This window comes from Dasypus novemcinctus, chromosome 6 (assembly GCF_030445035.2).
Source record: "Dasypus novemcinctus isolate mDasNov1 chromosome 6, mDasNov1.1.hap2, whole genome shotgun sequence".
NCBI classification, from domain to species: domain Eukaryota; kingdom Metazoa; phylum Chordata; class Mammalia; order Cingulata; family Dasypodidae; genus Dasypus; species Dasypus novemcinctus.
In genome coordinates, this window is record NC_080678.1 from 76,694,529 (window position 1) to 76,706,760 (window position 12,232).

Consider the following 12,232-nt stretch of genomic DNA (forward strand, 5'->3'; position numbering starts at 1 on the left):
ATTTTCACAGTTAGAACATAATATATATATTTATTGCTTGCTTTTATAACAAAATTAATTTTGTGAAACTATATCATTTCCTCAGATAGATCATAGCCTTTCTTTTTTTTTTCCTTAGGTAATAACTCAGAAATGCAAAGCAAACACTCAACCACTGAGTTACACCCACTCCCCAAATCATTACCTTTTAAGTACACAATTACTGAAGTTAAAGTACAAATTATTTTTAAAATATAGTTGAATTATAAACTCATTATGAACTTCGGGAAAATTATTTATTTCAGTCCATGGGATTCAGACAAGGAATTTCACATTTCAAATCAAGAGAAAACATTTCTTCCACAGCCAGCACGAATATTTAAATACAGAGATTGATTCTTTTCAATGGATTTGTATAAATCTCACAGGAAAACACATATAATACAATCTACTCAGGATCAAGAACCTTAACTTACGCAAATACTAATAGAAACTCTTCTGAAAGTTTTCTCATTTAAAAAATAATGTTCTACAGATGGAGGAATCAGTTTGTAATCAGTAATTCACCAACATGACATATAAACATGGAAATTTTAAGATGTCAGCCAAGATTGCATGTTGCCAGCACGGGGAAGGTCTAGCTGTCTCCCTCTCCTGCACCACAGGGGCATTTCATATTTCATAGTTTCTAAACTTCCGGAGGAGTTCTGAGGGAGCATCTGCAGACCAGCGGAAACGAAGGTGCCCACAGTTCCCATCTGAAAAACCTTTAAAAGAGAGGAAAGAAGATTTTAAAATCAGAGGTAGGAAAAGCCAAACTTGTAATAGTAAAATTTCTTGGTGAATAAAGTGTTAAGATTTCAGTGCTGATGCACGCAAGGAGTGCCATGCCACGCAGGGGTGTCCCCTGCGTAGGGGAGCGCCACGCGCAAGGAGCGCACCCCATAAGGAGAGCCGCCCAGCACGACAGAAAGTTCAGCCTGCCCAGGAATGGCGCCACACACAGGGAGAGCTGACACAACAAGATGACACAACAAAAAGAGACATAGATTCCCGTGCGGCTGACAACAACAGAAGCGGACAAGGAAGACACAGCAGATAGACACAGAGAACAGACAACCGGGGTAGGGGGTGGAAGGAGAGAGAAATAAATAAATAAATAAATCTTTTTAAAAAGAGAAAGATTTCATTGCAACAACTAAAATGTTGTGAATTACTGATATTTTATGGAAATCTATTAACTTAAGCAGACTTCAACTTCTTATGAATAGGAATTACAATTTATGTGAAATGAGAGGACCTCACACACTTAAATGCTCAATAATAAAAGGAAATTTATAGATGCTTCTCCAGTGGTGGGAATTTTGACAATTCACCTACAAAGAAATCAGAAAAAAAAAAAAAAACTTTCAAACAGCTACCAAATGTAAAAGGTAGGTGGTAAAGGCCCCTGGTAATAAAGTAATTCAATTCCATGGTGGTAGGATTTTTAGAAATTATAATAAACAACGATGTCAAGAACTACAGAAAAGATCACTTCCTTCTCTATTGGGGGGACTATAAATTGGCTAAACTCTTCTAGAAGGCAATTTGGCAATATTTATCAAACTCACTAAAATGTATATTACCTTTGAACCAATAAGTCTATTTCTGGAATTTATCCTAAGGAAATAATCATGGATATACCCAAGGACTTAACTATGTGGATATTTATCATGGTACAATTTATAAATGTTTAAAAAAATCAAGAAACAATCTAAATCTTCAACAATAGAAAGTTGGTTAAATGGCTTTGAAAGGGGAGCAGATATAGCTCAGTGGTTGAGCTCCTGCTTTCCATGTACAAGGTCCTGGGTTCCATCCCTAGTACCTCCTTAAAGAAAACAAATGACTTTGATACAGTCATTAACAATTTATTATCATTTACTGTCATAGAAAAATGCTCAAAAGATAGCACTAAGTGAAAGGTAGTTAAAAAACGGTTTGTACAATGTGATCTCATCCCTAAATTCATTTATTTACATGGGCATTTATGTTTTTTTAAGTCTAAAAAGAAGCACACCAGAATATTAACTGTAGCTATCCCTGGGTATTGGGAATAATTGTGATTTTCATTTTTATATTCTTTTTTGTGTATCTGCAATGAACAGGTAGGCCTTATTATTTTTTGTTTATTGTTAATGAAAAAGCAGCTTACAGAACAATATGTAAAAAATATGCTCCCATTGATATTTTAAAATATTAGCTAAATATCTAGTCTGAAAAAAGTCTACACAGAATACAAAGAAAATATTCACAGAAAAAATATACACAGAATAGTTGCTTATCTCAAGAAAATAGGATCTGTTTGCACATTTTAGAATTACCGAAAAAAAAAAAAATCTAAAGAATTTCCATTTGGGGAAAACCAAAAAGGAAATAGTTTCTTACATTGTAAGTACAATTGAAACATGTACACAAAATCTGTACAGTATGATCCCATTTTAGGAATATTAACATACATGAAAATATACCACAATAACAATAATAGTTATTTCTCTAGGTGGTAAGATTATGAGTTGTATTTTCTTTCTTTTGCTTGACCATATTTTCTCACATTTCTGCAATAAATAGGTATTGTTTTTGTAATTTTAGAAGATGTTATATACAGACCCCCAGCAAGAATTTGAATGCAAGTAGCTAATTTGGGAGATGGTCCCAAGATGCATTCATTGGAAGGGGAGTGAGGAAAGAGACCAGGTCTATTGATGTGGGCTATGAGTGGGAGTCTCTTTGTCTCTTCAGAGATAACGTTAACCTAAACTGTCTGTCCTGACTTGTGGGTGTGGAACGGTAAGAGGCTGCAGTCCTGCCCTTGGTGACCATGGCAACAACTCCAGTCCAGGAAACAGTTTATCAATGCAAAGTCTATAAACTTTAAATATTCAGGGAAAATGTAAACCAAATGTGCTAAAAGCTTATCTAGAATGAAGTCCATGCTAAAAGCTTACCTAGGATGTGGAAGATATATGCTAATTCAAGCCTATTGAGAACTGAAACAAAAGGACCATTTGGCCTTTCCTCTCTGTATAAAAGGGACTCAGAAATCTTGTTTGGGGCTCGGGTTTGCAACAGAAAGCTCCTGGGTCCGGCCGGCCATCAATAAACGATTTTTCCTTCTCAAAATCATTCCTGAGTCCTGGTCTTTCTATACGCAAATAATTGAACTTCTCTCAAATTCTACAACATTTTTGGGGGCTCGTCTGGGATTACAAATGAAGGCCAGAGATGGTAGCATTTTACTGTCCCTTCCAAATCCCCAAGGAAGCTGGGAGGACTCAGGTGAACCCCAAATCTGGGTGCCCCTGGATTAAATTTAATCCAGAAAAGATGTGGGCTCTACCAGAATCTTCCCGACAAAAATCGAGGGCAGTGGAAGGTCTGAAGAGAAAGATTCTGGGGAAAAAAAGAACTCTGAACATGGAAGAAGGTAAGACTCCCTGGGTGAGCACAGTCTGGAGAACCCTAGCTTTAAGTGCTAGGAAGGAAGGCTGATCACCTCCCAAGAGAACCCTAGTAGCCCCAGAGAATTGGGGGAAAGCTGTTCTCTCTAGGTCTGGAAAAAGGAGAAAAACCAGGGAAAAGCCTGGTGTTTTGGGTTTGTCTAACTGCATGTTAGAATCTGGTACTGGTCTTATATCCACTGAAGGAGTGGAGGCTTGATTATAATAGGAAGGAATGTTTATAGGTTCGAGTCCTATTGTCCTGGAAATTGGTCTGGATTTTTAAAAACTTGGTTACAAGAAATTGGATTGACTTTTCTAGTGAAGTTTGGTCTGGGTGTAAAGTTAAACAGTGAAAAAGGTCTAGCTGGAATCTTTTGTTATGGTGCTGAATTGTGAATGAATTGTCCTTATACCAGATGTTAATGTTAAGTGTTCTAAGGTTTGTGATGGCTGCAGGGGCATATATAAAGAACTTGTGGGTCAGATTAGTGACCTTGTGCTTCTGTCTGTGTCAGCTCAATGCTGGTGTTGGAATTGTGTGGTGGAATTTAATTGAGCTGGAACCCTCCCTTGCCATTGGCAAGGGGGTGAATTGATTATGGGGCAAAACTGAGGAGTCTTGATGTTTGCGGAGTCTGGATGTTTGCGCATGCGCTGCTGCCCTCATCTCTAGTCTGCCCCTTTGCCAGGGCTTGAAGGCCGTCTGTGTCTGCGCCACACACTCAGGTCTGTTGGGGCTGCCCCAGTCAGGGTGGCTGGGTCTCCGGGAGGGGTGCCGAATTTGAATCGGTTCTGTCTGCCCATTTTGGCAGAAAGGTGGAAAGGGGGAAGTGGCTTGCCCCTTTCTAGTGAGTCCACACCTTCTATTCATAAGCTGCATTCCTATTTGATTGTTGTGCCTGAAAGGGGAAAGTGAAGGAGATGAAAAGCAGAATCAAAATAAATGCAGTAAAGTTCCCTCTCTAGATTGTCAAAGGCAGAAATACATTTGCATTCTGCCCAGGTTCTTTACTTTTTGGAATCTCTCTCTCTGTAAGACTGAAGAAATACGTTGAAATGTTTTAGAACTGTAAAGTTGTCTGAAGAAAGGAGGCTATCGCTTGAAACAATAAACCTCTAATCACTTGATAGCCTTTTCAGTGGTCTGGCTAGGAACTTCAGGGTTGTGAGACTGTAGAGGGAAAAGAAAAAAAGAGAATGAAATGCCACTTTGAAATCTATGTTTGGCTTTCGTCAGTTGCTGGTACCTAAGAATTCATGGTAAAAAAGTAAAAACGTAGTTTAAAATGAATCTTTAAATGCCAATACTCTCTTGCTAGTGAATTAAATGCATAACTTGCAGATGAAAATTTGTTCCATTACTAAGAAAACGCAGGACTTCACAGAATTGTTACTAATAAAATTCTTGTAGCTTAATTAATAAAGGTATCCGATTCACCTTAAGGTTAACAAAAATAATAAAAACTGTAACTAAGAGTTAAGATCACTTATAGATTCATTTATATTATAAAACTGTGGAAAGATAATAACTGAAATTATAACTGGGTGAATTTAGCCTGAAACTATTATTGTAAGTATAAATTCTAAACTAACCTTACCTTCATTTATGGTTACTTCAAGCCTAGCCCCACCCCTTTCCTTTGCCTATGGGTATTTCATAACAGCTCCTGTCCTACTGGTATTAGTAACCCTGCTCTCTCTCATGAATTCAAGTGTAAACTAAATTGCTGCCTAGTGGAATTCTTAGCCCTTGGGGTTAAAAGACCACTGGAGTTTTATTATCTCCCAAGGACTAGGGAAAAAAAGGAAGTCTCCTGTCTTGACTAAAAGTGACAATTCATGAGAGAAACCAGTCTCCCTGAGGCTTCAAATAGCCTCAGTAAATATACGGAGAATTAATCTTGTTACTTATCAAAATTCTGCTAAATTCAAGGTAAAATATAAGGTTCTGAAACAAAAGAAAATGGTGCTAAAGCATTGAAAACATTTTGGTTATAAGCCATTAGTAAAAAACAAAATTCTTGTGCAAAACTGCTCAGTCATAGTGCAAATTAAAAAAAGTTTCAAGAGTCTTTGAAATGTTTTGCAGTCACACTTATTTTGTAAAAAAAAAAAAAATGGAAGTTTTAAGTAAGTAAAATTATGTTTTTGTGTCATACTATTCATGTCTGCCTATTTGCTCACTGTTGAGGTTAAATATGCAGTTATATAAGTAATAGATATTTCTGGAAGCCAAATTAAGCTAAACAGTATATAAAATAATGCAAATTATAAGTAACATCAATGAGTTGTGTTTCTGTGTCTAACTCTATTTGTGTCTACCATTTGCTCAGTGTATGTCTTCATATATCAGGATGATAGTATCAAATTCACAAGTGAGAATTCTTAAAAGAACTCTATTCAAATTGTTAAAAATTAAATATGCAGTTATATATGTGAATAAATATTCTTGGAGCCCAAATTAGACTAAGCAGGATGAAAAAGTCATATAAAAATCTGATTATAGAAACTATAGGGAAAGGGCCTCCTCTTTGCAAGAGCTTTGAAGGCAAGACTAGGTGTGACAGATTACACCTATCTACTAGGCTAGGGAATTAAGAATCAGTTTGCCCTGTAATTTCCCAGTTTAAACCTTTTGTCAGCCATAAAATGTAGAAAACAAAGATTAGTTTAGTTTTCACATAAAGGAAGAAAATATTAATTAATGTAACCTGGCAGCCTACAGCCTCAGTCTCCCACTCCTGGGTTAAAAAAAAACAGCTTAAGCCAGTCCTATAAGCAATAAAAAAGATGCCCAAGAAAGAGCTAAGTCAATACCAATTCAGCACTAAATTCCATTCCTTATTTGACAAAGAGGAGCAGGTAAAAACTAAAATGGTTGGAATGTGATGGGGAAGCAGTTAAATCACAAACTTTTGCACGGGAAAGTTAGATCTTCTCAGATAGGCTGTAACTTCTGAAGTATCCAATCTATGGAGAAACAGAGGAAGGGCTTGCGTGCTAGGTTTAGGGGTACAAATTGTGTCATTTTTCTTTGTTCAGGGCGCCAGCCATGTTTTCTGGTTATGCGCCCCTTCTTGCAAGATTGAGAATAAATTCTTTTCTTCTCCACAATCGGGTGAGCCTTATTTTTTTCCAGAAGAAGATTTCTTTCCAACAAAAATAAAGGTAATTAGTGGCTCTGTTAACAAATTTCAGTAAGTAAAGTCCATAAAAACTATGGAGAGATCTTTCCTGGATTAAGATTAAACAAATTAAGTAATTGTGTAATGTGTTTTGAAACCTGGTAGTCAGTATGCTTTTAAAAATTACTCATTTTCATAACTTAAACAAAAAAAAAAGTTTTAGCTTCCTGTAAAGATAAAAAGAGAGCATTCCTTGCATAAACTATAATGGTTTCAATTTTATTTAGCTTGAGTGTAATCTCCCATAGTTAACTTATAAACTAAATTAACATTATATGTACAAAATCTTTAGAGTAATTAAAATTTAAGTTCACGTTAATAAAATTAAGCTAAAGAAAAAGGATTGTAGATATGCTCTCTTAAAGAAATAAAGTAAATTTCTTTGGTTAGTAATTGTAATTTAATAAGTTTATTTAAATGTAAGGTAACTAATCAATGTGGTTGTAGTCAATTATAAAGAGTTTGTAAAACATCTTCCAAACTGAAAACATTTAAATAGTTCTAGTTCTAGAAGTAATTGTTAACTAAAAACTTGGATTGGTATTGGTTGCAAAAAAAAATAACTTCGTGGTAATAAAACCTGTCTGAAGGCCACTGCAAGGTGCATATTTAAGTAAGTGATAATAAAAAGTTATCTTGATTCTATTGGGAATCTTCTGTTTTCATTTTAACAATGAAAAATAGTTTTTTCCCTCTATTACTAAAGTAAAATACCTACTATTATCTTCACGGTAAAATTGCATAAGTAAACAGTCATTTGATATATGATGTGTTGCATTAAATTGTTTAAAATATATATAAAAACAAGAAATAAACTTTAACATTGTCAAACTCTCTTGTGCATTCAAACCAGGCCTTGAATACATTACAGGTTGCCTCTCCATGTGAGTTATTGGCTAGGCTGGTCACTGACCCCTCAATTAGAAATATTTGCTATATCAGCCTCTGGTTCTGCTTCTGAAGTCGATGGAAATTACGTTGTAGTTTCAAGCTTCTGCAACAGCCAATGATGACTCAGTACAGCCAAGTGTACAATGGATATCGCCTCCAGACTGGCACTGTTCCATAGTGCCAGAGAGCACTATGCAACAGGCTGGTAGAATACTGGAAACTCTCTAAGATCAATGATGCTGCAATTTGCTCACTGTGAAGAACACGCTAAGTGGAGCCATGATACCAGGATACTGTAAGTAAAACTTAAACACAATTGGCATTATGGTCTGCTCCCATGGAGAGATAACATGTAAAGTATTACAATCCCGAAATTTAAAACTATTAATTGGAACTCAGAATCCTAATACATTAATTAATATTAAAGTTCTATACTTTTATCCTGTACTAAATATATGCCTAATAATTATAACGTTATATTTTCTATTCTGGATCAGTACAAAAGTATATTAGACATGTCAAATTCCTGGTAACTTTATTTTCTAAATAATTAATAAACATGTCTATAAAATAAGGCAACGGTCTTAGCCAGGCTCAGCCAACTTACTATTCTAGTGTACTCCACTGTGTAGCAAAAATGAAGCTTGCTTGCTTGCTAATAATGGGTCACCTATTAAACAGTCAAAATTACCAGAAATTGTACAATTAAAACTGAAATGTAAAAAAAAAAACAACTTTATTCTGTAGTTCTGATCCACTCCCACAGCTAAAAACTAAGAAAATTTCCATCTTAGTGCACTAATCCTGAATGAAACTAACTGTCCAAAAGGTGCCAGATCATCAGGAGCATCTAACAGAACACATGAGTGCCAATTATTAAACAGCCTGAAATGCGTCTTCAAAACAAAGATAAGTATCTATTGCAATTTCTCTCTAAAAATACCTTAGAGAAAAAATATATATATGTATTGTTCCCACCAGCTTTTAAAAGGGGTGCCATCTTTATAAGCACCTAACCTTGTCTACCTCTGTAATCCAATATCCTCTTTTAAAAACAGGTATTCCAAATTTTAATTAAGTTTGTTTCTTTCAGAATGAACATCTTATTAACCGTATGAAAACTTCATCCAACTTCATGCAGAAGGCCAGATCCATCTTCCTCCAATTAAAATAAAATAGAGTTTTACACCTTGTTAGACAATGACTACAGCCCATGGCCAGCAGGAAGCAGTTACAGAATAGAGATCATCTCCCTTCAGCACCCCTTTAAGATTAAAGGAGTAAACTCTTTAAAGGTGAAACAGGATTGATAGATGGATCTGGAGCCTGGCTGGAGATCTACGTGGGTGCCAGTGGCCCCGGGATGACTGCAGGGGGGCCCCTGCCCCAGGATTCTGCTGTCTGGAGTGAAAACGTCTAAACTTCTAGGAGCAGGCTCCTGGATACTACACTGAAAATTGATAAGTAATCAATCAAAACAACAAACAGCCATCCACCTCATAGCTCCAACAATAATTATGCCAAAGCTTAGCAAGTTAAACTTTGGCATAAGGGGGGAAATGATGTGGGCTATGGGTGGGAGGCTCTTTGTCTCTTAGAGATAACCTTAACCTAAGCTGTCTGTCCTGACTTGTGGGTGTGGAATGGTAAGAGGCTGCAGTCCTGCCCTTGGTGACCATGGCAACGACTCCAGTCCAGGAAACAGTTTATCAATGCAAAGTCTATAACTTTAAATATTCAGGGAAAATGCAAACCAAATGTGCTAAAAGCTTATCTAGAATGTATGAAGTCCATGCTAAAAGCTTACCTAGGATGTGGAAGATATTTGCTAATTCAAGCCTATTGAGAACTGAAACAAAAGGACCATTTGGCCTTTCCTCTCTGTATAAAAGGGACTCAAAAATCTTGTTCGGGGCTCGGGTTTGCAACAGAAAGCTCCCAGTTCCGGCCGGCCGTCAATAAACCATTTTTCCTTCTTAAAATCATTCCTGAGTCCTGGCTTTTCTATATGCAAATAATTGAACCTCTCTCAAATTCTGCAGCACTATAAAGGGGACGTTATGGAGCATGTTACCACCATGGGCAACTGGGGCTTGATCCCACAGGGAACACAGGAAGACGGTATAAAAACTCGCAGAATCATTCCATCTGTGCAGTGAAGGAAATGGGAACTTTAGCTCCTCTCTCCCATTCAGTGTTGGCCCAGGGTTGCTCCCAAAAGTTTACTCCCTGGCACTTACCATCCACCCATTTGCTGCCACACAGGCTCCATTGCCAAAGAAAGCCTCTAGCAGAGTCCCCTTGCCTGTGGGACGAGGCCATAGTGGTGACATGCCGGGAAGGTGGCAACCAGCAGCATCTGCTACAATTGAATTCTTTTTTTTATATATATACCAGGATGATGTTACTCAAAACTATCTGATGCTAGGACTATATTTATCAGAGGCACATTTACTGCATTTTTAAATTGAAAGAAAGTAAAGGTGAGATTGTCTTGCACACCAGTTTTCACGTGCCTTATTCCATATTTTACTGCTTGCAAGGGGGAGTCAGAATGTATTTGGGTCTATTTAGTGGCTGCTTATCACAGAAGAAGCATCAAAAGGAAAACTCCAAAGTAAATACCAAGTATGGCTTGAGGAAATTAATAAATGTGCTGAAAAATAATATCTGAGAAGCCACTCAGGGCTTGGTAAAATTGACAAAATATTTCTTAAATGCTGACATTATAAAAATTTATACTCTCGTAAAATAAAATTGTAAATAATCATGCAGCTGCACTTTGGTGTCTCAAACTCCAAGTTCAAGGCACTACTTGGCACAGTCAATAATCCTTTAAACTGTGTTAAGAAAATATTGGTAAATGCAGCCTTTAGCAAAATTTCATAATTCTTATTCTCCAACAACAGCATCTTAGAGTGATACCACTTCTTCCCCTTGCCCCATCCACTTCATTCTTCAGCCACAGTAAGAGAATACAGGAGAGCAGATATGGCTCAAGAGATTAGGCTCCCGTCTACCATATGGGCGGCCCGGGTTCAGTTCCCAGGGCCTCCTGGTGAAGGAGAGCTGGCCCAAGCCTCAAGCTGATGCAACAAGATAACACAACAAAAAAGAGACACAGAGGAAATACAATGAGAGACACAACAAACCAGGGAGCTGAGGCAGCTCAAGTGATTGAGTGCCTCTCTCCCACATCAGAGGTCCCAGGATCAGTTCCTGGTGCCTACTAAAGAGAAGACAAGCAGACACAGAAGAACACACACCAAATGGAAAACAGACAGCAGACAGCGAGCTCACGTGGCAGGGGTGGGGGTGAGATAAATAAAAAATAAAGTAAATCTTTAAAAAAGAGAGAAAAAATATACTTCACAATGTGAAGGCATCAAATCTGGCATCACATTTTATTCTGATTAAATTATGGTATATCTACATTGTAGAATATTATCAGATGTTTTTAAAAAATGAGCTCTAAATTTAAAGACCTGGGAGAAGTCCCTTAATAATAAAAGCTAACACTGAACAAGAACTTACCTGGCACTAGTGCCTGGCGCTAATCTAAACACTTTACTATCTTAAGTTATTTACTCCTAAAAAAGCTTTAGTGGGTAGACCCTAATACTTTTACCATTGAATAGATAAGAAAACTAAGACAGAGAGGTTACGGAGATTGCCCAAGGTCTCACAGTTGCATAAGGGGAAAAGCCGGGTCTGACCCCAGGCAGTCTGTGCTCTTAGCCACCTGTACCATACAAGGAAAGTGCACAGGATGACCCCATCCTTCATTTTTAAAGCTCTCCTAAGTGCACATATAGTTATGCATTCTTGTGTTAGCATAGAGAACCATGTGGAAGCAGACACACCAAGGGCCCACATTGGTTGCTCCAGGGAGTAGAAGCAGAGAAGGGTGGGGGTGGAGGCAGATTCAGGTCATTGTCTATATATGACTGTTCTGTTGTTTTTAAAAAAAAAAAAACACAACAACAAGCTCATGTTACTTTTGTTTGTTTTTTAAGAATCTAAGTAACTATTTTAAGAAAAGAAAAAAAGAAAATTTCATAGAATCCCATCAGAGGGACTCCAGTGGGACCTCAGCACCACGCCTCCTTAGTCTCTAGGCATCCAACCCCCCGCCAGTTCTGATGAACTCAGACTATGCCTGAATCTGGCAGAAAATCACAGGGAGACCACAGCCGTTCAGGGAACACAGATCAGAACATTCTGGAACCAAAAGGAGAAACATTGACGAATTTGCCTGTGTGTGGGGTGTGGGTGGGTGTTTGTATGCATGTGTTTGCTTAAAACACTGTGTTGTTGGTGTTTTTTTGAAATTCGGGCTTCTGTTTTGATCAGTTTGTTATATTATAACCAGGTGATACAATCAATGTGCAGATTACAGAAGGATCTCTTGGGTAACCTGCCAAGACCCCTGAATTGAACTCCAATAAGAAACTTATTCCCACCAACAGATGGGCATGTAAAAGTTCGTCCCAAAAAGAGGTTTGAAGAGGCTATTTTTAGAAAGACTACAGTCCACCACAAATATCTAATTAGCTTCTTTTTAAAAAGAAACAACTGTTCAAGTTTGAGGAACCGGCTGCTGAAAGGCTAAAGTCTAATGGAGTTTTGCACTACAATCCTGAGAATCAATGAATAAGAATTGGAAGAATAATTACAGTATGTGTATATAAT

General features: G+C 37.3%; 1 protein-coding gene across 1 annotated transcript in view; it reads right to left on the reverse strand.

Annotated features, from left to right (window-relative positions):
• Positions 1-253: 253 nt before the first annotated feature.
• DNAJC12 (DnaJ heat shock protein family (Hsp40) member C12) overlaps positions 254-12,232 on the reverse strand; it is a 42,482-nt gene continuing 30,503 nt past the window's right edge. The window contains exon 5 of the mRNA XM_004470506.4: positions 254-746. Within this exon, the coding sequence (XP_004470563.1) occupies positions 652-746 (95 nt within the window). The 3' untranslated portion in view covers positions 254-651. The remainder of the gene's footprint in view (positions 747-12,232) is intronic.